At 41.8% G+C, this 27,250-nt stretch overlaps 1 protein-coding gene across 1 annotated transcript in view; it reads left to right on the forward strand.

The window, feature by feature from the left end:
* Positions 1-27,250, forward strand: part of l(1)G0196 (inositol hexakisphosphate and diphosphoinositol-pentakisphosphate kinase) — a 475,031-nt gene that overhangs the window by 169,243 nt on the left and 278,538 nt on the right. The window contains exons 11-12 of the mRNA XM_080268869.1: positions 1,951-2,037; positions 18,004-18,192. Coding sequence (XP_080124995.1) covers positions 1,951-2,037; positions 18,004-18,192 — 276 coding nt within the window. The remainder of the gene's footprint in view (positions 1-1,950; positions 2,038-18,003; positions 18,193-27,250) is intronic.

Raw genomic sequence — 27,250 nt, forward strand, 5'->3', positions numbered from 1 at the left:
CCCCTTACATTCCACATTCCAGTTGCAATGTCCTTTGTCCGGTCCTTGGTCGTCAACATTTGGTCAGTCCTTGTCCGAGGCTTATTGTTTGTTTTTTTAGTTAGTTGTTTTCCGGGGAGGGGCACTGACCCTCCGCCAACCCTTTTAGTCGCCTTTTACGACAAGCAGGGATACTGGGGGAGTATTCTTGACAAACCCCCCTACCCCCAGGGGTCATGATATAGACCACAGCCGCTCATCTGGTACTCATCCTTGGGTTCAGTGTGTTGTTGACTGTAGCCTGAAATATTTCCTTTGCCATATACATTAACCTCTTGACTCCACGATAGAATAATATTTACCTTGGCAGCCTTAACGTGTTTTTTATTGGTTTATTCTTGCTGCCATTAGATGATTTTACTCACTTTATAGGGTATATCTTGGAGTGAAGAGGTTAATAAATGCTGTATCTAATTTCTCCAATTCAGAGTCTCCTCAGAGCTGCATAAAATTATCCAGATATGGTAAGAGTACCTGATGAAAGATATGTCACCAGATTCAGGGGGGTGCAGTATTGTTTCAAGCTTGATTTTGTCTATAAGTCTAAGTGGCTGGATTTTCCACAATACTGTAAATCATTATTGTTATTTTCATCTTCATCATCATCATCATCGTCTTGACCTCCTTTCCCGCCCTAGGGCTGGGTGAGGAGTAGCAACGTCCAGGCACCCCATATTTGCCCAATCCAATGGGCCACACTTCCATTCAAGCCCCCAGAATCCTGGCTGTATCTGAGACGCCAAAAACATTCACCACGTTCTGTAACTTCACATAAACATATCCGATAGAGTCAATCCGGACGCTGTTACGTTAAAAAGGGGTGCCAAATCCCTGATCATGCGCTTCTCCTCGCAATATTCATCCAGCCAGCTCGATCTCTTGTCAGTCCCCTAGCCTCTTCGACTTCCAAACTTCTTTTCCTCACACACTCATCCACCATATCCCTCCACCTTCTCCTTGGCCTACCTCGCCTCCTCCCTTCTTCAGATTCGCTCATATATACCTATTTCACCACTCTATTGTCATCCATTCTCTCCACATGACCATACCATCTCAGTACACTCTCTTCAATTCTGGTGTCCACAGACTTCCTCACTCCACATCTTTCACAAATCACATTATTTCGTATCCTGTCCACCGTCTGTACTCCACATACATTCTTCAGCAGTCCCATCTCTACCGCTCTCACTCTTGACTTTTCATTTTCATGCCATACCGTAGTCTCATATCCATATGTTAAAGTTTTTTTAACACTGTATAATTTGATAAACAAAGGCATGAAGAGTGAGTGAAAGGATGTGTGGCTCATTTGACTGTGCAGTCTATTGAGAGTTGTCATGTATTTATGTTTTACTGGGATATAGGCTTGTGATAAAGATGATAGGTACAGGGATTAAGCTTACTGAATGACAGGGTATCATACTGATTAATTGATTATTAGTATAGTATCGGTCCTGAGATTAAGCTAGGGGTAAATGACACAGCAACTAATCTCTCCGTAAACTTTTCTTGCCATGAATTTCGAAGTACCTGTATAAGTGGCTATGACTATATCTGCACCTGCAACTATGAGTTCTTTAAGAGACTGCCAGAAGTATCTGGTTTATGGCTTGTAAAATTTGTGATTAATGCCTTCATGCATGAAAATCTTGTGTAGCATATGGAAGAATTACACACCACCTTTATTTGGAAATAGTGTTTATTGGAAAGATTCAGCAATTTTGGCCCAGCTCGGACCCTCTTTAAGTCAGACCAAAACTGTCTTATTTCCATAATAACAGCTTTTGAAAATGGTGTAATTTTTCCATTTGAACATTTTATAGCACTTGTTAGTGTGGATATGTTTATTTTTTTAACCTCCTTTTCTTCCCTGATGCCATTATCAATGATGATGATATACTGCATTTATAGGATGGAGCTGCGATGTGTGGTAGCAGTGATCAGACATGGTGACAGGACACCCAAACAGAAGATGAAGATGGAGGTCAGACACCCAAAGTAGGTACCACTTGCACACACTTATTTTCTTGTGAGTAGAGCAGCACAGTGTAGAAAGTGTTTAGCAAATTCTTTAGTACTACTGAAACTCCTTGTTTTATATTGCCCCTTCATATGATTGATTTTGCTATTTCACTCATATACTGTAAAATGCAGGAATTTTACCTGCATTGCATTTTTTAAAACTGACTTTCCCATTTTCCCTGATATGCAGTATCAGTGGTATAGAAAAGATTATGGTACTTTTTAGCACATCATCGGCATATAATGAGGCTTCAAATCACTTGGAAATCTGTTGCATAGCAGTATTTTTGTGTTTTAGAATGTAAAATGGGAACACGCAAGGAATGGCCTCTCACAGTCTAAAACTAAATTGAATCCCTAAGGCCCTGAATTTTTATATAATTATCATTTTGGTTGAAAAAGTACTACAGAGGTATTCTTTTGCGTGTTTTAATCCCTTACTCCAAGTATTTCTCTAGTTTGTAGCACCATATGACTTCATTTAACTTGGGAATGATGTGAACTTTTTTGGGAAGAGAAAAGGGTAACAGAGAGGAACAGTAGGCTGCTAAGTGTAAAGTCACAAATAAGGTATGCAGGGCAAAGTTTGAGTCTCAGAGACTTTTAATGGATGACCTATGTAGTGCTAAATGGTGGAATATGGTATTCAGTGAGGCAAAACAGATGACGAGAGAAAACAGGGATAACGTAGGTGAGCAGTGTGTGAAAAATGAAGGAAGAATAGTGATGGATAGTGAGGATATTAAGGATTATTAGAGAGAGCATTACGTCCAGTTGCTGAACAAGAAATTTAACTGGAACGGAAAGTTTGAAGATAGGGGTTCCAGTGTTTGGCCCATGTCCTTTGGTTGATGTTGATACCATGAGTAAGGCATTTGACAGAATGCAGTTGGGGAGAGCAGCAGTTGTCTCTGGTTTGACTGCTGAGATGTTGAAGGGCTCCAGAGATATAGGAGTGGGTTTGATTTGATAAATTCTACTCCATGTGAGTGTTATCTTCCAGGTGACTGGTTTCAAGAATGTGATTGTAAATGGGTACTGGATAAGGGTAAGGACGATGTCCCAGAAAGATGAAATAATAGATGCATGAAGCTTTTGGACCAGATAGTGAAAGTAATGGAGAAAGTCCTGGAAGATTTGATAAAGGAAATAGTGAATGTTGATGAGACACAGTTTGGGTCTATTTCAAGCGGAGACCACTGAGTCAGTATTCATTGTCTGACAGCTGCAGGAAAAATGTATAGGAAGGAAGAGAGAGTTGTATTTTGTTTTTGTTGATACGGAGAATGCCTTGGACAGACTGCCCAAGAAGTTGATGAAGTAGGGAATGAGAAAACTTGGGACAGAATAAAGGTTTGTTAGAGTGGTCATGGCATTGTACAAAGGTGCATGCAGGGTGCTTGCCCGGGTGAGAGTGAATGGAGGTTTGAGTGATGAGTTTTCCTTGAATGTTTGGTGCCTCAGGGGTCAGTTGCAGGTCGCATACAGTGTATCATGGTGCTGGAAACTTAAACTAAACTCCCATGGGAGGAATTGTATGCTGATGGCAGTGTTGATTGCAGAGAATGGAAGGATTTGGGAGGAAAAATTTAGGAAATGAAGATATTGGAATATGGTACATGGATCAGAGGGTAAATGCAGTTAAAAGAAAAGTGATGCTATCTTAGGCAGGTCGTGGTACTGTCATAGCGTAGGGAATGTGGCCATGTGCAGTTTGCCACAAGTGTGTGGGATGTAACTCCATCTTATGTGCTGTTTGTGATAAGTTGAGGCATAAAAGATGTAGTGGTATTAGAGGTAGGCGACAAGATATTGCTGATTTTGTATGTGCAGTGTGTAGGGGAGAGCCTGCAGAAGCAAAGAGGTGGGGAAGGTTTAATCTTGCTGGAGAGTCTTTTGAGTGGACGGAGGAGTTTTGCTAACCCCTTTGTGCCCAGACACACATCACATTGCTACACATCAGTCCCAGGATCCCTGACTGCATCCATGTGCCATGTGCACTTCATGTTATGTAATATTTTTGTACATGTATATTGTTAGTGCATATTGCTGTTAGTGTGTGCGTGCGCACGCACTTGTTACGTTCCGAGTGGTGACGGCATGGGAAGGGTCTTGTGGTATGCAAGCGGAGCCCGCTTACTTGGAAGTGTGAGGCCGGTGAGTTCGGTTGGTTTGCATTCCAATACTGGTAGCAGAGCGTTGTTCAAGCATAATGGCATCGTGCTCAACTAAGTGGCCTCCAAAACTTGAAAATGATTTTGCCTATGAGAGTTGGAAGAAGGACATCGACATATGGTGCGAACTGACGGACTTACCAAACAAGAAGCAAGCTCTAGCCATTCACCTTTCATTGTCAGGAAGAGCGAGGGTGGCGTCTTCAGAAATTGACGCTGCTGATCTGGAACAAGATAATGGTGTTCAGACCTTAGAACAAATTAGACAGTTTATTTCTCGTGGACAAAGGACGTCGGCAGTTTGCAACTTTTCATGAATTGTACATTTCAGAAGACCTGGTGATATGAACATTCGTAAGTTCGTGGTAGAATTCGAGCATGTTTATTTTAAATTTACGAAGCAGGACATTCAACTACCGAATTCTGTGTTGGCTTTTATGCTTCTGGCTTAATGCAAACTTTCAGATAGTGAGCAGCAACTAGTGATGTCTGCGATAACTGAGGTACCTTACGAAAATATGAAATCTGCCCTGAATCGTATTTTTGCAGGGGAAATTTGCGGGCAGAATGATGCATCAGTGTCTGCCAGTGAGGTGAAGAGCAGACCAGTTTTTTGGAGTGACAAAGTCGGGGATGAGGAAATGTTTTACGTTAGGGGTACTCGACGAGGAACGACAAGGTTTCTGGGTGGTGCAGTACATGATTGAGGTCGTGGTGATGGCCGTTCAACAGTGTCTGCTAGAATTTCCCAATGCTCTTCCACTGGCAGGAGGCAGAACCCGCTCGGGCCTGATGGTAAAGTGTCGAGGTGTTTAGTATGTGATTCTCAATTTCATTGGGCACGTGACTGTCCGGATGCATACAAAAATAAAGGCAGTGGAGAAGAAAATTATGAAATAGTGCATCTGTCATTATTTATGGGCTATGCGGATGGTACCGCCAGTAGAGGTAAATTACAGATGCTAGTAGAAGAATCTAAGGGATGTGCTTTTCTAGGCACAGGGTGTTCTACAACTGTATGTGGGGTTGAATGGATCAATTGCTATCTAAGTGAGCTCAGTGATTATGAACATTAAGCTATAATAGAAGAAAAGTCATCCTCAACGTTTACTTTCGCTGATGGTGTCACAGTTTCTTCCCTCAGACGTGTTACTCTACCCTGCTACATTAGAAATATGTGTGCAACCATTGTGACTGATGTGGTGAGCTGCAATATTCCCTTGCTGCTGAGCAAACATTTCATGAAAAAAGCAAAAATGGTGATTAATTTTGAGTGACCAGGTCAAAATTTGTGGAACTATCGTTACTTTGAGGTCCTCATCTTCAGGCCAATACTTGCTTCCAATTTCTTTGTGACTAGGCCGAGAGTTTTGTGCAACGATCGCACTGACATCTCTTGGGGGTGATGTAGACAAAATGGCTTGGAAGCTTCACAGGCAATTTGGACACCCAACGTCAGCTAAACTAATCAGACTTATTACAGATGCTAGAATCAAAATTTCAGAACTGGAGCAAGCTATCAAGGATGTATCTGATGCATGTACAGTCTGTTGTAGGTATAAGAGAGCTGAGCCTCGACCCGTAGTCAGTTTGCCCATGGCATCTAAGTTTAATGAAGCCATAGCTGTGGATTTGAAAGCTTGGGGAAGGCATTATTTCTTAGTCCTAGTTGATTTGGCGACCAAGTGTTGCACCGTGATAGTAATTGCAGACAAATGTGCGACCACCATATTAAAGGAGTATTTCGGAGCTGGATTGTTCTGTTTGGCGCACCTGGGAAAATTCTTTCAGATAATGGATGCGAATTCAACAATGCTGAAATGCGAGCATTGGGAGAGGTCTTTAATATCAAGATCATGACGACGTCTGCAGAGAGTCCATGGAGCAACGGAGTATGTGAGCGTCAAAATGCAGTCATAGGTGACATTGTTAGGAAGATAATGGCTGATAGCCAGTGTGACTTGGATGTGGTCTTGGCTTGGGCAGTATCAGCAAGAAATGCTCTCACCATTTATGCAGGTTTTTCTCCTAACCAACTTGTTTTTGGTCAAAACCTTGGCCTGCCTAATGTGTATGCAAATGATCCTCCAGACTTGGAACCTACATCACCATCAAAAATTTTGAGGGACAGTTTGAACGCTCTTCATTTAGCAAGACAAGAGTTTATAAAGACTGAATCGGGTGAACGTTTGGCTAGGGCTTTGCGGCACAACATACGTTCAAGTGACTTAAACGACATCCAAAATGGAGATGAGGTTTTCTACAAAAGAAATGACAGTCATGAATGGCATGGTCCTGGAATCGTAATAGGCAGAGATGGAAAACAAATTCTGGTGAGACACGGCGGTGCCTACATGCTAGTGTATGTGTGTCATCTAGCACGTGCTCCAGAACGAAATACTACAGTTGGAGACAGCTTCAGTAGTTATGAGAAGAACAGTGTATTCCAAGAGAAGCCTAATGACGATTCTTCGCAAGTATTGAATGACTATCCACCGGATGATGAGTCGGAAAATGGTGCAATTCTGGATGATCAGCCTCCCACAGTTTCTCTTCCAGTTAAGGAGCCTCCCAAGGTTTCTGTTGGTCAGCGTATAAAGGGAATACATTCAGAAACTGGAGAGTTGGTGACTGGAAGGATTGTGAGTCGGGCAGGTAAAACCACTGGAAAATACAAACACTGCTACAATTTGAAGAGGGACTCTGATGGCAGTATTGATTGAGTGGATCTGCAAAATGATTTTAGCACATGGGAAGTAGTTGATGATGAAGCAGAGATGCTTGTTCTTTTCAACTCTGAGGACGTATTATGCACCAAGGAAAAAGAAATTACAAACTGGCAGAATAACGACGTGTATGAGGAAGTAGATGATGTTGGGCAAGATGCCATAACGGTTCGATGGGTTGTGACGGAAAAAATGAAAAACGAGAAGCTGATTGTTAAACCGCGTTTAGTCGCCAGAGGATTTTTGTTAAACCCTGTTTAGTCGCCAGAGGATTTTAGGAAGACATGGTGGATCTCCGGAAAGACTCTCCTACATGCTCAAAAGGGGCTGTGTGTTTGGCACTTTCTTTTGCCTCCACCAACCAATGGGACTGCAACATTATGGACGTGAAAGCTGCTTATCTGCAAGGTAACGACATTGAGCGAGTTGTTCATTTACGTCCTCTGCCGGAATATGCAAACGGTAAGCTGCAAAGACTAAGGAAAACGGTTTTTGGCCTTTATGATGCTGCTGGGCATTGGTACCTGCGCGTTAAAGATCATTTGTTGAGTGTCGGAGCTAAAGTGTCATCACTGGATTCAGCACTGTTCTCTTGGAGTAACAGTGGCAAGATCAAAGGCATTATATGCATTTATGTCGATGATTTCCATTGGGCTGGTACACGTGAGTTCGAGCAGCAAGTGATAACCCGTTTGAGCCAAATATTCCTCATTGGCAGTTCGGAATCAAAAGCCTTCAAATACGTTGGTCTAAATGTCATCTCCAACACCGATGGCAGCATAATGCTTGACCAGTTCCAGTATGCTTCATCTTTGAAACCAGTCACGCTGAGCAGACATCGTGCAGCAGTAGAATCAGGCGAGCTGTTTGAGTCTGAAAAAACTGAGTACCAAGCTTTAATTGGGTAATTCAATTGGAATTCCACACACATTCGACCAAATATTGCCTTTGATGTGTGTGAGCTGAGTGTGACTAGCAACCAAGCTACCCTAGCAGATTTGCTTAGGCTCAACAAGGTGATCGCATGGGTGAAGACTGACAACATGAAGCTATACATTCCAAGAATGGGGCCACTTGATGAATGTTATATCGAGTGCTTTTCAGTTGCCTCTTTTGCCAACCTTGTAGGCAGTGGGTCTCAGGGAGGCTTTGTGGTCTTCCTACGAGATGCTAGTGAGGCGAGATGTCCCTAATTCTGGCAGACTAGAAAGATCAGGCGGGTCGTCAAATCTACTTTATCTGCTGAAATGTTGGCGTTGCTTGAATGTGCTGAAACTGCTGTATATCTCGCCAGCATATTGCGTGAGGTTTCTGGATGCGGAGATTTCAAGATCAAGTGTTTCGTCAATAACAAGAGTCTGGTGGACTCCCTTTACTCTTGTAGGAGTGTAGAAGACAGAAGATTGCGCATTGATATTGCTGTATTACAAGACATGTTGGAGCAAGGGGGGATTGATGAAGTGTCTTGGGTGGATACATCGCAATAACTGGCTGACTGTCTCACCAAGAAAGATGCCTCGACTGAGCGGCTGCGTGCAGCAGTCAGCCAGGACTAGAAGGATTATAATAAGGGACACCACATATCTGTATGTGGTTACAGACTGGGTCTTAATGGTGCTTAAACAAAAGTCTATGTATTGGATACATAGTGTGTATAGGACGCCAATAATCCATTCAGTTTCGTCCTTGGGATCTTTCATCAACTTAAGAAGAGAGGACGAGAGTATTAGTGCATATTGCTGTTAGTGTGTGTGTGCGCACGCACTTGTTACGTTCTGAGTGGTGACGTCATCAGAAGGGTGTTGCGGTATGCAGGCAGAGCCTGCTCACTTGGGAGTGAGGCCGGTGAGTTCGGTTGGTTTGCATTCCAATATATATGTTCAGTGAAATGTTTCTTATGTTCTCTTATGTTCTGAATGTAAAATATAATATATTTAGTACATACAGTATTTGGTATATAATAGTTCAATGGCTATTATACAGTAATGATAATAGTACAGTATTAGTAAATGTACTTACACAACAGAGGTACATCATCAGGCCTCTCATCTGAGAAAACGTCCACCACAAGCCACCACGCTTCCTCTTCAACAGGCTTTGTATCGTCCAATAAGTCACAATGACTCACAGACAAATCACTGTTAGATATATCACTGCTACCTGAATGACTTGGCACATACAGATCATCTGAACTACCCCCACTAGACTCAGCCATGGTGACACAGTGATGGTGTAACTGCCATCAACAGCCACAAAAAAAATGACAAGGGAGGGAGAGAATAAAGCCACCTAGTCCTGCTTCCACAAGTGCTGGGGACAAACTGAAAAAATGCATTGTCACTGGCTGAGGAAACTGTGAGCCCCACATCTCTTTTATGATTGGTTTGTGTGGTTAGTGGGCAGAGCTTCTGAGCTTCAGTGGCCTATACCTGACTCAGAAAACACTCCCACACCTCAGTACCACTGAGTGAAAAGCACTGAGAAAACATTGATATAATAGGACATCAGGGTGTACGTCATAGACACACTCACTTGGTGCAGCACGGACATATACGCATACATCCTGGGCACGAAGGGGTTAATTGGGGGAGATGTGGTTTGAGCTACCTTGGTAACAAGGAAAAAAAGTGGTTTGAAAAAGTTCAGGGAGTTGATGTTGCACCTGAGATTGAGAGGGCTCTCACTTCATGCTAAGAGGTCCTTGTATTCAACATGTTGGGAGTGTAATGCTGTATTGTAGTGAGTCTTGGGTGGTAAAGTATGAGGATATTCATAGGCTTAAACATACTGATATGATAATGATTAGATGGATTTGTAGTGTGTCCTTGAGTGTCAGGCCTGAGTGGTTATGATTGCAAATGAAGATTTGAGAGGATGGATGAGACTTGAATATGTTAGTTTTTAGAAGGGGTAAATTGAGATGTTTTAAGCATGTGGAGAGGATGGAGGATGTCAGCTGGGTGCAGAGGGTTAGAGGTGTGAATGTTGAGGTAGAGTTGTGAGAGGCAAACAAAGTAATAGATGTGACTTAAGGGATAAGTGACTGAATATAGTGGCTGCTAGATATCAAGCAGCATGGAAAACCATCATTACATGACTAAGGATGACATGTGCAAGCATGCTGGAGCCTTTATGAATGAGTAAGTAACAAAATTGACCATCACCATCATGAGGCTCTCCTTAGCTAAATAAAATAGTTTGGCAACAGCGAGATTAAACTATGAAAATAGATTGTTTCAGTGGCTAGTGAGTGGGGGTATCACTTACAAGACAAAGCATCAAATACCACAGTGAGATAGGAATGTTGGCATGCTGTTCCTTGCTCGCAGCTTTGGATGCTATATAGCTGCTCAAGTAAAAGGAGAGCCAGCTCTTTCAGATATAAAACCTTTTCTTTTGCCAAGACCTGCACACTCCAGAATGTCCACCCAGTAGCTAATCCTTGTGGATCCAGGTAAAACCACCACAAGATTGAGGCAGGAGCAGGTTGGATACCCTGAAGTACTGTATGCATGATCCACTGGCCTTTGGACATGCCCAGCACTTAACCAATTCAGCTTGAGGAGGTGGTACAAACAAGCCATGGTAGGCAGCCCACCTTAGAGAAGGAAGACCCTTATTTCAAATCTGGATGGGTGGGACTCAAGAGCCTAGGTTGACAGTTCACCTAGGAGAATGAAATCTCTTATTTCAAACTCAGAGACTACTGCTGTATAAGGTGACATGGTGTGGACAGCCTGTCACTAATAGCACAATCAAATGAAAGCAAATGTAATTGTGTCAGTGGGACCACAACCTCAAATACATGGAGTAGTGTTGCTTATGGTAGGGTTGGCATCTGATGTGGGTGCCATTTGACTGGCAGCCAGTTATAATGTCAGAGGAATAAACAGCAACAAAAAAATAAAGCTAGATAGGTCCCTTTGGTCCCTGTAGGGTTGTAGCCTTTAATGTTGGCTCACTAAGGAGGAACTCAGGTAAAGTGGTTGAGAGCTTGACTAGGGGCAGCTCAGATGTATGTTGTCCACTAGAAGTACTGTATGTTGGAGAGGTCAAGGTGCTAGATTCAGCGATGGAAAGAATAGCAGGTACAGGTGTTTCTGGAGCAGCAGTGAGTGCAGGAAAGATGGTGTTGCCACAGTGATGACTAAGAGAGTGGTCAAAAGTGATTGCCATAGATAAAGTAAGTGACAGAATAACGACCCTCAGACTAGTAATGAGAGAACGTGTAATGTCAGTATTCTGGGTTTGTACACCACAGTGTGTTAGGGATGACAGTGAAAAGGAACAGTTTTTTGTTTGTCTAATTGGAGTTGTGTCAAAAATGAACAGGGAGATGACGGTGGTCTCAGGTTACCTAAATGACCATTTAGATGAATGGTTATGTGGGTGGGTGTGGTGGTTCCACCACAGTGACCAAAACACCAAGAGTGTGGGAATTTTGTAATTCGGAAATGCCATGGAAGAGTCATGGCAAACATAGCTTCCAGAAAGAGCCATTGCAAACACACAGCATATGACTCAAGAGATGTACTGTACATAGCCACATTGATCATGTAATACTGTAATGTGTAAGTCAGACTGATTTAGTGTAAAGGACCTCAAAACATATGCTGAGGAGTGCGATCCAACACAGACTGGCTTATTGTGACCTCATATGAAGATGGTCTAAGAATCTAATGCTAGAGGACATTTGTACTCATGCCAAGTATCTGAAGGATTAAAGAAGTGGCAGTTAGAGAATGGTTTCTGGTGAAGGTTAAACTTCCATGAGAGTCTTATGTCCAAGTAGATGGAGTAGAAGGGAAAATAGAGGGTACTGAAAGGAAGCCAATTAATGCAGTGGAAGCAGTGTGGATGAACTAAAGGTACAGAAATATGTGGTGTTGGAATGAAGCAGTAGAGTGTGCAGCACTGCAAATGAAAAATGTAGAATGTGGAAAGAATGTAAAAATTATGATAGCAAGGACCAATACAAGGAAGCAAATGAAGGACAACTGTAGGACATATAAAGTAGTGAAAGTAACAAAGAGAGAGAGATTTGCAGATGTACTGGAAAATACAGGTGAGATACAGTCCTTTACAGTTTGTGGAATCGTGATTGCTGGTTTCAATTATCTATCTATCTATCTATAGCCCGACGCCCTAATCCCGTAAAGGCTGGCCGCAGACAAAACGCCTCCAAGTCGCTCTGTCACCCACCATTTGACTTCCCTCCCCCCCAACTCCCTCCCTTCTCCCTCATATACCTCCCAACTCCATCCCGCCACCTCATCCTCGGTCTACCCCTCCCTCTCCCTCCCTCCTCCCTCATATACCTCCCAACTCCATCCCTCCACCTCATCCTCGGTCTACCCGTCCCTCTCCCTCCCTCCACCTCACCTACATACACCCTTTTAGTCAGTCTTTCATTCTCCATTCTCTCTACCTGTCCAAACCACCTCAGTGTATTTCTCCTAATCTTCTCAACCACATCCACATCCACCCCACAACATTCCTTCACTTCTTCATTCGTCAACCTGTCCCTCCATGTCACTCCACATGCTCCTCTCAAATAACTCATTTCCACTGCTCTCACTCTTGACTTGTTCCCCTCTTGCAGGGTCCACGCCTCGCTTTCATATGTCAGGGTAGGGATCACAATACTATCATGCAGTGACTTCCCAACTTCCATACTCACCTTCCTATTTCTCATCACTGCTTTCAGTGAACCAACAACCTTCCTTCCCTGCTGTACCCTTTCATGTGCTTCATCCCCCAGAGTTCCATCCTTACTCATCACACTACCCAAGTACTTGAATGCACTCACTTTCTCCATATCCTCACCATCCAACCTCACTGTACATTCTGTGACTTCATTCCTCTCAAACACCATAACTTTACTCTTGTTTACATTAACTTTCAGATTCCCCTTCCTACACACTGTCCCAAATTCATTCACCAAACCTTGCAACTCCCATTCATCTTCACTCAACAATTCTGTATCATCAGCAAACGGCAACATTGGAATCTTCCAAATCTCATCCTCATTCATTAGAGCCACCCCCACATCCACTGCCCTACCTTGCATCTCCTTTACAACCCCATCCATGTATATATTAAACAGCCATGGAGACATCACGCAACCCTGTTTCCGTCCCACATTGAGATCAAAGAACTCACTCATCTCACCATCCACTCGCACCATAGCCCTAGCTCCTTCATACATACTCTTCACAGCACTCAACAATTTCCCCTCCACTCCATATATTCTTAATACCTTCCACATACCTTGCCTCGGATTAATTAACCATCTCTGAGTAGAGTGGTGTGGGGTTTATTTTTGGGTGATGTAGCAGCCAATGTTGCTAAATCATCCAAAAACAAACCCCAAACTACTCTATTTGATTACAGGGATTTGAAGGATGCAGGCACATCTGGTACTGGGATATATAAGTTAACCTAAGTTTAGGAGTACATGCATCAGGAAAAATATATAGGAAAGAAAAGGGATCTGTTCTTTTTGTTGATTTGGATATTTAAGTTAACCTAACTTTAGGAGTACATGCATCAGGAAAAATATATAGGAAAGAACAGGTATCTGTGCTTTGTTTTGTTGATCTGGAGAAGGCCTTTGACAGAGTTCCAAGGGAAATGGTCAAGTGGGCAATGAGAAAGCTTGGGATTGAGGAGTGGCTGGTTAGAATGGTTTTGGCTATATATGTGAGCGCTTACATCCGGGTGAGAGTGAATGGAGATTTGAGTGATGAGTTTTCCTTGAATGTTGGTGTGCATCAGGTGTCAGTCTTGAGCCCCTCATTGTTCATTATGATGCTTGATTCCCTTTCACATGACTTTAACAATGGGCTACTGTGGGAGATATTGTATGCCATTTATTTGGTGCTGATTGCAGAGAATGAAAAGGAGGCAAAGGAAAGATTTAGGAAGTGGAGAGGTGATATGTAGCATGAGGGCTTGGGAGTAAGTGCAGATAAAACAAAGGTGACGGTATCTAGGGTTGGTGGCAGTACTGTCAAAGAGGGAGAGTGGCCATGTTTGATTTGCCATGAGGGCGTGGGAAGTATGGTAATTCCATCTTGTTCAGTGTTTTTTATAAGTGGGTGCATAAGAGATGTAGTGGTATTAGAGGTAGACTATGAGATAATGCTAATTTCATGTGTGTGTTGTGTCAGGGAGAGCATGAGGAGATTGTCTGGCATGATAGGATTGATGTTGCTGTGAGTCTCTTGAGTGTTTGGAAGAGTTTCGTTACTTGGGACACATGTGCTGGAGGTGGGGCTGTAGCTAGCTCTGTGGCTAGGGTGAGAAGTGGTTGGAAGAAGTTCAGGGAGCTGTTGCCTCTTCAGGCATTGAGGGAACTTTTCCTACATGCTAAGGGGTCTTTGTATGCAGCATATGTTAGGAGTGTAATACTGTATGGTGGTGAGACCTGGGCAGTAAGGGAAGAGGATATTCGCGGGCTCAAACGTAGAGAAATGACAATGATTAGGAGGATGTGCAGTGCGTCCCTGCGTGCCAGGCCTGGGGGGTGACTGGGTTTACGATGGAAGAGTTGAGAGGTAGGAGGGGACTGGAGTATATTGGTGTTGTGATGAGGAGAGGTAGATTGAGATTGTTTGGGCATGTGGAGAGGATAGGGGATGATACAGTAAAAGTCCTTTAACCCAGACTGCAGCAGCCCACAGACTGTCCGAATTATCAGATTTTTTGGACTGTCAGACTTACAGAATTGTTTGGCATTTTCAATAATCATTAACCCATTGATAGGCTTGCCCTTACATTGTTTTTCACAAAACCACTTATAAAGAACTGTGTCTAACTGTGCCAGTGCTGGTTACTTAAGAGTTTTCCTTTTCTCACATCCCTTCATAGACTGTCCGCTCGTGGCATATTCCCTCAGTTCCTTGGATTTATTTTTGCAGTCATAAATGGTTGACCGGCCTACATTAAACTCCCTCATTAAGTCCTTCACCAGTGCACCCTTTTCCAGCCATTGTATTATTTCTAATTTCTTATCTATCTATCTATCTATATACTTAGGCTGCTTCCTCCAAGGGCAGGGGGTGTAGTAGGAGCCATTCTAGTGAAATACTGAAAAAAAGAACAAGCAAATTCTGTAGACAACGCATGGAATGTACAACACGCACAATCAGCTGGGTAAACATACAGTCGGGAGGATTCGGAACCTCCAGAATGTCGGCGTGGGTTGTTGACTAAGCTTTGGGTGCAGAATTGGATAGTTCGGCACACCGCTTTCGGCTTTTTTTTTTTTTTTTTTTTTTTTTGGGTCTCAATTGTGCACCCAAAAAAGCTAAAAATGACCCTGGGTTGAAATGTCTGAACCATCGGGATTTCCGGACCATCGGGTGTCAGATTATAGGACTTTTATTGTAATTGGGTGCAGAAAGTGAGACGCGTTAATATTGCGGGTGGGTTTGCAAGGGTTAGACTGAGAAAGATGTGGGACAGGGTCATTAAGTGTGACCTTAGTGTTAAGTGACTGAGCAGGGAGGTTGCCATAGATCGAGCAGCATGGAGAGCCGCCATTAGGTAACCAAGGCCGACGCATGCAAGCATGTTGGAGCCTTCAAAAATGAAATGAAGCAATTTACCATTTACAGGTGTTTGTGTTCCCTAACCCTAATGAATAATGAGGGATGACTGTGTAACAAAACAGCAAAGCAGATGCCTGAAACAGACTAGGATGTTATAGGTGAATAATATGTATGAAGTGATAACAAAGAGATGTCTTTTTATGACAACTCAAAGTAGCCTGGAAAAGCCACTGTTGCCAGTTACATAACATATAGTTTGAATGAAACAGACAGTCAGATGCCATATGAATGACTACAAGGGCCAGCAGTTCTAGTAGTGTGTGATTGGGTCAGGCAGACAGTAACTGAAATGAAAAATGGTAAATCAGCAACCCTTCTGACACATTGGCCAGTATCTTCTAGTATATTATGAGCTCCTGTAAGGTTAAAGACTTAGGAAATTACGGAGGTCTGCAGCTGGTGGGTCATGTAATGAAAGTGATGGAAAGTATAATGGACAGGTTAATAGAAGAATGGACATTGGTGCAATGAAGTTAGGCATCATGCTTGGCTGGGGGACCATAGATGCAATCTTTGTAGTGAACCAGCTGCAGGATGTGGAAAAAATATTTGATAGATTCCCAATGGAAGTAGTAAGGTGGATCATGAGAAAATTTGGGGTTGAGAAATGGAATATTAAGATGGTTTTCAGCAATGTAATAAGCGTTGTAATTAGTGTACAAGTCCATGGAAGTTATAGCAGAGAGTTTATGGCTAAGGTTGTGGTAGAGCAGAAATCAGTCCTGAGCCCACTGCTGTTCATGATAGTAATGGAAGTATTATCATAAACTCTCAGGGAGATGTGCCTATGGGAACTCATATGCAGATGATCTTGTACTAATGACAGAGAGTATGGAAAAATTGGTTGAAAAAAATCCAAAAGAGGAGAGAAGGTATGGAGTCTAAAAGCCTCAGAGTAAACATTGGGAAGACAAAAGCCATAATCTGTGGGTGTGACATTGGACCATTTTATGATTTGGGTAACTGGTCATGTGTTGTGTGCAGAAGGGGTATGGCAGTGAATATCATTTACTTTACTGGATGCAAGTATTGAGCACAGAATTGATGTAGCAGTAATTTCAGTCTGGTGATGGATTTTTGGTGTAGTAGATGTAGAGACAAAGGCAGACTATTTACTTCTAGACCAATAAGATCCATAGTGATAGATGGATCATTGCTGATTGTGAATAAATTGTGCTACCTTGGTGATTTTGTCAGTGCAGGGGGTGGTGCTGAGCAGAGTGCCATTGCGGCAGTGGGTAGTGGATGGAAAAAGTTCAGAGAATTACCAACCGTCATGACATCTTATGTTTTCTTATTTTCAGTAAATGGGGAAATGTAAAAGAAGATCTTGGGAGACTTGAATTAAACATTGGGAGAATAGTCTGGTAGATATGTCGGGTAGAACTGAGTGATGAGATATCCCCAGAAGAACTTGAAAGATGGCAGAGAGTGGGAAGCGTTGGGAAGGAAGCAGAAAGGAGGAGGTTGAGATGGTTTGCAAATGTTGAGAAAATGAACCAGGGAAGTTGGATGGAGAGGTTTAAAAGTACTGTGTAGAGTTTCCAGGCCATTGGTGGAGAGGTAGATTGATGAAGTCTTGAGATGAGGTGGTGTGCTTTCACCTCAGAGGTAATGTTATAAAGCTGGAGCATAAAAGGGCAAGGCAGATGAATGCCTTTACATGAATGTACATGATTCAACACGACTTAAAAACAAAAATAACGATGATGACAAATGAAGGGGTTAAGGAGGGTGATTTAATAGGCAGGTGTGCGAGACATAGAGAGATGGTAGTTTTAGGACAAGAACCCATACGTGTCCCCTTCGTGTCAACAGGTGGGTTGGCAGAGAGTTATTGCCCCTTCCAATAAAACGACTAACTCAAACAGCCACTCTTACGGAATTGTGGTGTCTGGCTATAGATAAATAGACAGATAGTTTGAGTAGACGGAGTATAGCACCATATTCTGATGTTAATCTCTTGTTACAGCTTGGCATTCAAGATGGAGAAATGCACATTTTTGCAAGGTTAGAATGTACTCAAAATAACACCATATTCTAGTGTTAATCCCATGTTACAATTCCATGTTCAAGATTGAAGGATGGCAGTTTTAGGCTAGGTTAAAGTAGCTGAAGTGCAGTACCATATTCTGTGTTAATTTTATTACATAGGTTAGCATTCAGAATGGAGAGATGACATTTTTAGGCCAAAAAAAAAAAAAAAAAAGTGGACAGTATAGCCATGTATTGTACTCACCAATTTTTAATCTTGTGTTGCAGCTCAGCATTCAGAAGAAAATTTAACAGTTTTAGGTCAAGTTCAGTTGGACAGGATGTAGCACCATATCATAGTTTTACTTTCTTACAGCTCAGCATTCAAGCTTGAAGATGGCAGTTTTAGGTCAGGTTAAAATGGGCACAGTTTAACAGTGGAAGCTTTCACAGGTTCTTTGCACTGTTTGCCAAGTATGATGGTTACAAGGATGGCCATGTGAAATTGAAGAAACCCAAGCAGCTGCAGGAGGTTTTAGACATTGCAAGGGCACTGCTGGCGGAGATTGAGCAGAAACGAGCCGATCCAGAGACAGAGGAGAAGAAGGGCAAGTTGGAGCAGCTCAAGAGTGTCCTAGAAATGTGAGTCTGTGGCCTTGTAGGAACTGTTGTCCATTGGTTGGTTCCTTTAAAAATTTTGTAGGACCCTTTTGCAAGTTGGTGTGAGCAGAGTGTGGTTGCATGTGTGTGTGTGTGTGTGTGTGTGTGTTTAAGAATTACACTCTTATTTGTGTGATGTAGTCAGATTTGTATCTGCTCATAGTTTGTGTAGATGGAACACTGTGGTATAAATGTATGCTTATATACAACTTGTAGGGGAGGTGATATATGGTAACATCTTGTGATTTTTAGTATGTTTTGAGCTTGAATTAGAATCTTTTATTTTATATTTTATTTACAGCTGATGTCTGTCTGTCCTGTATTTGTGCCACAGTCTTCACTGTAAAAGACTTGGCCATTTGTCACTTGTCTGATTTTTTATAGGTGTCAGTGTACAGTAGTTCAGTAGATCAGTCAGTAGTTGTATTATATGTAAATGTGTCCTTGTCCAGAAATATAGTAAGATTTTTGTATTTTTGCAGTATATTTTTTTCTCCCTATTTTTCAGACTTTCCCTTACAAGCATTTACTTATTATATTTTTAGTTTATCTCACAATATTTAGTGCCCTATCAGCAAAAGCAGCACCCTTCTATTTTTCTAATTCTTGCTGGAAGCCACCACATTGTTGTTGCCGACATATTTTACCAATCATACATTTGCTCTTGGAATACATATATTTTTCTATATAAATTAGACAGTTAGTCCACACATGCATAACAGCAGTGTTGGCCAGCAAACTTCTCTTGCTACTTTCTACATACCTGTGGTATTGCTTAGGTATTACCTTTATCATTTCCAGACATATGGTTTGAGAACTATGTGCAGTTGCAAATTTATGATGAATCACTTCGGTAATGACATTTTTTTCGTTTTATTCTCAGACAGTTTTAATCAGCTTTGGTAGAACTTTTGAATTGGAGAGGTTAGACATTGCCATCATTTACTCTTTCTCTAAATGAGGATTTCCTTAACGTGAACAGATTATTTGGAGAATAAGATGAATAATCCCATGAGCTAGACCTTGATAGATCATATAGCCCTGCTAGGGTGACAGGAGACTGCTACTCCTCCCAGCAAGGCAGCTACCAGGGCAAGGCACAAACTCTTGACCTCGTGGTCTCGAGTCAAGTGCTCAACCACTGAGCTACCATACTCCTCTATCTGGAGAATGAAATAAAAAAAAGTATGCTACCAGATTGAAGGGTTAAAGCTGCGTGACTGTTTTCACTTTTAGTGGGTCATTGGCATATGGTTATACAGTGTATAACAGATCCATACATTCATCTCCTCTCCTTAGCAGTAGATGTAGTAATACTTTATAACTGGCTGACTGGTGCAAGAGAGACACCCCCACATGGTGGCACTGATATAACCAAGTGACTCTACTGCTAAGTATTGGCAATACAAACATCCTTCATCCATCCCTATCCCCCAAAAAGAGAATGGTGGACTGCGGGAGAAAGACAATATCAGCCTAAAGTCCACTGGGTTCATATTAAGATGAACCAGACACCACCATCACAACAACAACAGAACATCTGGCAGAATTGGCTACAGTATATGGGTGTTTTCACTTTGTATAGCTTGAATAATGTGAATGCTATTCCTCAATGTTTTTTTTGCCACCAGATTATTTTATTCAACTTGGGGAAAGCCTTTCATATTGAAGGGGTTTGCTGAGACTACACCCAGTTCTTTCATTTTGAAATATATTCTAAGCTGAATAAAATCATCAGCAGATGACAAGAATAATATGAAGATGTTCACAAGTTCAATTGGATAATGTATGGCCTTATTTGCTATATCCTGGTGCTTCAGAGTGACACCTTCATGTTGTGGCACTGATATAACCAGGCAGCTCCACTGCCCAGCTATACAAACATCCCTGAATGGCGTCTATGTCTTCTGAAAGAGAAAAATGAATTGCATGAGAAACGCATCTTCAGCTTGCAGTCCACTGGGTTCATGTCCAGATGAGCCAGGGGCTACAACAGCAACAACAACTACACATTCTCAGGTACCTAGGTGACCACTTAATGGAGGAAGGAATAGGTTTTTAGTGAAACAAAAGCCATTGAATATCAGTATTCCACCTCTGTTTTTTCAGAAACTGTATATTACTGTAAATGATTACCATGAAGGTACAACATGGATGCTGCATATTTGGGAGTGTGTTTTTTTTTTTACATATGATATTGTGTATTGCAAAAAAATTTATGTTCTAGTGTTTTCATCATTATCATCAGTCCAATTGAAATTCCTACCTAAGAGAATGAAAGGGAGGCGGAGGAAAAGTTTAGGAAGTGGAGAGATGGTATGGGGCAAAAGGGTTTAAGGGTAAATGCAGATAAAACAAAAGTGATGATATCTAGGGTTGGTGGCGGTACTGTCAAAGACGAGGGAGAGTGGCCATGTGCAGTTTGCCACAAGGGCGTGGGGAGTAATTCCATCTTGTGCGGTGTGTGTGATAAATGGGTGCATAAGAGATGTAGTGGTATCAGAGGTAGACTGCGAGATAATGCTGATTTTATGTGTAAAGCGTGCCGGGGTGAGCAGGTGGAGATCGTCAGACGTGAAAGGATTGAACTTGCTGGTGAATCTCTTGAGTGTGTGGAAGAGTTTTGTTATTTGGGAGACATGTTGTGTGCTGGAGGTGGGGCTGGAGCTAGCTCTGTGGCTAGGGTGAGAAGTGGTTGGAAGAAGTTCAGGGAGCTCTTGCCTCTGCTGACATTGAGAGGGCTCTCCCTACGTGCTAAGGGGTCTTTGTATGCAGCATGTGTTAGGAGTGTAATGCCGTATGGCAGTGAGACCTGGGCAGTGAAGGAGGAAGACATTCGCCGGCTCAGACGTACAGAAATGACAATGATTAGGTGGATGTGCAGTGCGTCCCTGCGTCCAAGGCCTGGAGGGGCTGGGTTTACAATGGAAGAGTTGAGAGGTAGGATGGGACTGGAGTGTATTGGTGTTGTGATGAGGAGAGGTAGATTGAGGTGGTTTGGACATGTGGAGAGGATAGGGGATGATAATTGGGTGAGGAAGGTGAGAAGTGTTAATATTGGGGGTGGGGTTATGAGGGGTAGACCGAGAAAGACATGGGACGAGATCATTAAGTGTGGCCTTAGGGTTAAGGGACTGAACAGGGAGGCTGCAATGGATCGTGCAGCGTGGAGAGCCGCCATTAGGTGACCAAGGCCAACACATGCAAGCATGTTGGACCCTTAAAAAACGAAAACGAAAACAAAAACGAGACAGCTAAATTGATGTTGTTTGATGTATGTGATGACCAGTATGGTTAATAAAGTACCATTGGTGCTAGACAAGGATGCCTTCACACATTTGCACCAAAATAACCAGTTGGCTCCATTTTTTGGTTGTACAGACATCCCTGAACTCTCTCCCTGTCCCTGGAAAAGAGGATAAGATTGACTAGGTTCATGTCCAGATGAAACTGGGGCCACAAGAACAACAGCAGCCTCTAAAGGATGCACTGATTTTTCTAGCCACTGCTAGATCATTTAAGCCAGGCCAGGAAAACACCTTGCCCTGCCTGGTTAGAAGTTATCTCGGTTTTCCCCTTGGGACACTCAGATTTTAGCTTGGTTGTTGCAGGACAGATTTATTCAGCTGGGGAAATCCCGTAAAGGACAGGTAATTTTACTGTGATTGGTGTAATGTTTTCCATTTTTTTAAATACTAATATTTTGTGTTAGAATAATTTCCATCGATCCATCCATCCATCCATTCATTCCATCCTGTCATCAGTATAAAATATTTAAAAGTATCACTTTTTTATATATATATATATATATATATATATATATATATAAAACAGTGCTAATTATAACAGTGCCCCTGTTTAGAGTACAACTCTCATGTGTGGGGAGGCTCCCCACATACAGCTCTTCTCAGTAGGATGGAGCCAAAGGCGTTTCATCTCATCAACTCTCCTCCTCTTACTGGCTTCCTTCAACCTCTGTCTCTTCACTGCACTGTTGCCTCTTTATCTCTTTTCTATTGCTTCTTCAAAGGTCACTGCTTCTCTGAACTGTCTGCTTGCATCCCTCCACCTCTACGACGGGCGCGTAGCACCCGTCTAGCAACAAACTCTCATCCCTTTTCTGTTCAGCTCTCTAATGCAAGTGTTAACCATTACTCCCAGTCCTTCATTTATGCAACGGGTCAGCTCTGGAACTGTCTCCATCTGTCTGTATTTCGTACTTCCTATGATCTCCAGGCTTTCAAACGCAGTGTGTCCAGACATCTTGAAATGAACGGATCTTGAATTTAGCTCACTTTTGTATTGTTTTTGTTTTTTTCTTGGAAGGAACTGTTTTGCAGGCTCAGCCTTTGGTTCCTTCTTTCTCACATTAAAAAAAAACTTTCCACTTAATTGACAAACCAAGGTTACAACAGCAGTACTTGTTGAAGTTGTGTTAGGGAGTTATTTGGAAAGGCTGACCTGTGAGTTAAATGACAGTACCTTGAGGTAAAATAGTCGCAAGTTTTGCTAGAGTACTGTTCTTTTCAAAAGAAAGCTACATTGCTGCACATCTTTAGAGGTCATTAGAGTCAACAGGAAAGATAAGGTAGCTCTCTGTTTCTGAAGGACAGTGCAGATCAATCCAAACAGTCTTTCAGAGGGAAAAATACAGTCAGGTGGCAGGTTCTTGGAAGAAAACAATAATGAGTTGGCAGAGCCTGTTGAGACAGTAACATACTTGAGATGATTCGCCACCGTATTTATACATTTGAATTACCCATGTGTTTTTAACCCGTGGATTGTGCAATTACTTTTTTTTATCCCACCCCATGGTGTGCAAAAAATGAAGATAATTTTTTTTTTTTTTTTTTTTAAATAAACTTGAAGATAAATATCCAGGGAATCCTCTGGTTAAAAAAAAAAAAAAAAAAAATCTCTCTCTCTTCGTCTTTGCATAGGGCCATGTGTAAGTTACGTAGGGGAATACAGTGCTCCCTTAACATCCACGGGGGTTAGGTAAAAGAGATTTCCGCATATGTTAAAAATGCGCGGATATCTTCTACCCCCCTTAACCCTTTTGGCTGCAGCGGCTGTGATGACAAAGTACTGACTGTGCTTATTGCAGAGAAATAGGAAAAAAATTGTGTGTTTTCAACTCGTGTTTTAACCCACTTATCGTAAATCTTGAGAGCTAAAATTTTTGTCAGAGAAACGTCAATCTTTCTACTATCGTTTGCAACAAACTTCATTTTCGTAGGCACTCCAAGCACGGAGAACGATTTGAGAGAATACAAGGTGTGTTTTGACTGATGCAGGAAATAGCCCACGGAGGTGGAAATTTCCACCAAACCACAAGATTTTTTCCTTACAGAATACGGTCACAGGCACATTACCTCATCACAGTAATTGTAATAATAATAAAAATAAAACATTTCTAGCCAGTCTCGTATGATTTTGTTATGATATTCCAGTGTTTACGTTAGACTTTAGTGAAACAGTAACGATGTGAGGAAAATCATTGCAAACTTTATCAAACTTCATGAATGACTTTTATTACCACTTACTTTTATCAAGCTTATTGATATAATGTCATGAGTCATTTCATAGTATTGCTGCTAGTTTGCAGCTGCAAAAATGTTCGCTAGCTAATGCGCTTAGCATCATGACTTCTCTGATTATCACAAAAGTATCACTAAATCACATGTATTTTATCACAGTAGTTCACAGTATAATATAAAATAACACTTTCAGTCACTCTCATATGATTTCAGTGTGATTTGGGCGTGTATTGCTTCGTATTACTTACAAGAGAGAGAGAGGGGTGAGGAGGGCAGCAAACCGGTTTAGACCAGCTCATCGAGGGTACATAGAAGAAAAGAAATACTCCCAGCCTGTCCTAACTTTTCCCCTGATGAATTAATGGCATTAATAAATGAAGTGACCAAAAGGAAGAGCGTTATATTTGATTCACCGGATAATGCCATCACTAAAACAGCCATGGACTGTGCCTGGGATAATGTTACATTTGCAGTGAAGAGTGTCAGCAGAGTTCAACGAGATAAAATGCTTTAGTATTATTGCACTCCAATTGGACTGAGCTGGTAAAGGTTTATATCCAAGGGGTGGTTGGGGTTGAATGCTCATGTAATGCCACCCAGGGATGAGTGAGGCTGGTCACTCTCATCTTAAATGTCGGTACCAACTGCCCAGCCCTGGGCTCCTATGCTCCTCATGGGGCAATGTAGGATTGGATGATGGATGGATTGATGAAATCCAGCCCCAGTACTGTATCCACTTGCAGATATATAAAACCGTTTATGTTATATCCACCCCCGGATATTGAAAACTGTATATGTTAAAAATGCAGATGTAAGGGATGACTAGTGAAAAAATGAAAAAACAAGAACAATTTTTATTTATTTTTATTTTTTATTATAAACTTGAAGATAAACATCCAGGGCATCATCTGGTGAAAAGAAAAAATCTCTCTCTCTCTGTTTGTCTTTGCGTAGCTCCATGCGTAAGTTTGCGTAGGGGTGGAGTAGTTAGTAGTGATACACGTCCAGCACAACCTGAGCTGTGGCTCGCAATCCAAGAGTTAAAGAATATATATGTTGGTGTGACAGCACCGCTAATGGTTGAGGTGATAGGGAACCTGATTACTAATGGCATGTTTTGGAGATATATGTACAGTATATGCTTAAATTTGTGGGTATTGCTTCCTTCATCCCATGGACATGTTTAATATTGAAGTCTGATTATCACAAAATATTTTATCCATCTCAAGAAAAACGTTCTTATGTTAAACTGTTTATAATAGTATTGCATAGTCCCTTCAGTATGAGTTAGTCAAAAAAAATTTATTTTATTTTGGCTAATGCCAAATAATTTCCTTCAGACACTTTCAGATCACATCAAATGGTAACATGTTTCCCCATTAGCTCTTCAGTCTGATGACGTATCTTTCTGTTTGTTCTTCTATCTTGTATTAAACATAGGGTGAGAACAGAATGCACATAGATAGAATGCCAAAGAAAATTTGTGAAAGTGAGGTCGAGGTTAGTGTCAATGGAGACAGACCTTATATGGTATGGGTGGAGTGGAGTAACATATTGGTGACTGAGAGAGAAGGAAAAGGAAGACGAGTATGTAAGAGAATGAGAGAGATGCATGAGGAGAATATGTCTTATCCATTTTCTGTTGGGGAATTCCTAGAGCAAGGCATTGATGGTAATGGTGATAATGTTAAGGGGCTGATGGAGACTGCTTCAAACCCCATTATTACAGGAGGTTTCTCCAAAGTTGACAAAATTGTCTGGAGATGCGAGAGTAAAATACAAACAGTGAGTTTTAGAATAAGACTCTTTATTTGCAAACCTTAAGAATATAGTGGTCTGATAGCTACAGCATATGCCAAATATGACCCCATAGCATCTGATGGTATGATCCTCTCGGCAGAGAAAAAAGTTTGATGTGTTAATATCAACTGTAAGGCACTTTCATACCTGAAACTCCTAGTATATTCTGTATGCCCACTGTCCTCCACAGTGTTTAGCACCACTGTGCCAGGTAGGTCTCAGGTGTTTACAAACCATACAGCGTAAGTCCATAAGTAGATACAAGGAATCGTAATGGCAGATGAGTAGGATGGAATGTCTGTGAGGGCAGTGTGAAGGCACTGCATACCAGGGGCCCTCAGATAGAGGGTTTTATAAAATCCATCAATTTATGAGTCCCATCGGAATGTAGCACCCCAGTATCTATGAATGCCATCTGCAGGAGAAGGTTCATGTAGCATCATGAATTGAGAAGGGACATAGCAGAAGAATTATTATTAAAGACGCTGTTAGTATTCATCTTCTGTCTTCCTCCCCAACCTTTTTTTTTTTTTGTGTGCATCATGTATGTGTGATAGGAATCAAGGGAGATTATTAGTGGATATAATTGCAGGAAATAAATAAAGAAGCACTTGTATCATCTGGCGTTATTTATCAAGTACCTGAGAAGGGGTATACTGAAATATATATATATATAATCATCATCATCATTAGCTTGTAGGATTCCACTGCAGGACATGGACCTTTCCCAGTTGTCTGGGGGGGAACACAGTCAATACTTGCCCATCCTGGCTGGCTTATGACTCAGGTGGGTTTTAGTCTGCTGCTAGTATTCTGACTGCTACAAGGTCTAGCTGCCAGTAGTCCACCTGCCAATAGTCTGACTGCTAGTAATGTGACTGATGCTTGGTCACAGCAGACCTCAAGTCTGCTCACCAGCATATGATAAACACTCAGTGAAGTAGATCTCAACCCTGCTTTCCCCTGTATGGTAGCACTGTACTGACTGGCATGCCCTACCCCCAAAGGGCCATCACACCCCTTCCAGCCGAGTCCTGGCCTAAGAGGGTCTCAGGAGAAGTGGGGGAAGGGGTGGCTTTGCCATCTTCATCCTAATGGCTTAAAAGTATGAAGTATCATACTGGGACATAAGGGATATGATATTTATTTTATTTTATTTATGTTTTATTTCTTTCAGAGTAGGGACTGTTTAGGATTTGGCTCAGAATGACTCTGGTTCATTCTTAAGCAAAAAACTCAGTGTGGGAAAAATAGTCACTGCTGATAAATTAGGTCTGAATTTAGCGAGAGATGTCATTTGTCTCATAGAATGGAGTCCTGAGATGTGTACTTGAAGCCAGGGCTGTTGAAATAAGAGTGGAGTATAAAGAAGCCAGAGGTGGTAACTGCTGGGTGTGATAGGACCAAGGAACCTAATATATCCAACACCTGTTAAAATGACCAGTGACTTTCCAGATTTGGTGAGGAAGGTTTAAGGTAGAAGAACATTTTCTGGAGGCAAACTACCATTCTCTCCCAAAATGATATGTTGTAAACCAACTTAGTCCAGCATAATGGGCAAGACTGCACCTGGCCTTAATTTTTTTTTTTACCCCCCCCCCCCCCCCAAAAAAAGGGGGGGGGGGGCAATGTAGTCCAATAAGTTTGGCAGTAGGTGGAGGAAAATTTTAATGTTTCTAGATACTGTATCTGATGAATTA

The sequence above is a fragment of the Coenobita brevimanus genome, chromosome 30 (genome assembly GCF_032717465.1).
Source record: "Coenobita brevimanus isolate Jiangsu-jjx chromosome 30, ASM3271746v2, whole genome shotgun sequence".
In the NCBI taxonomy this organism is placed as follows: Eukaryota; Metazoa; Arthropoda; class Malacostraca; order Decapoda; family Coenobitidae; genus Coenobita; species Coenobita brevimanus.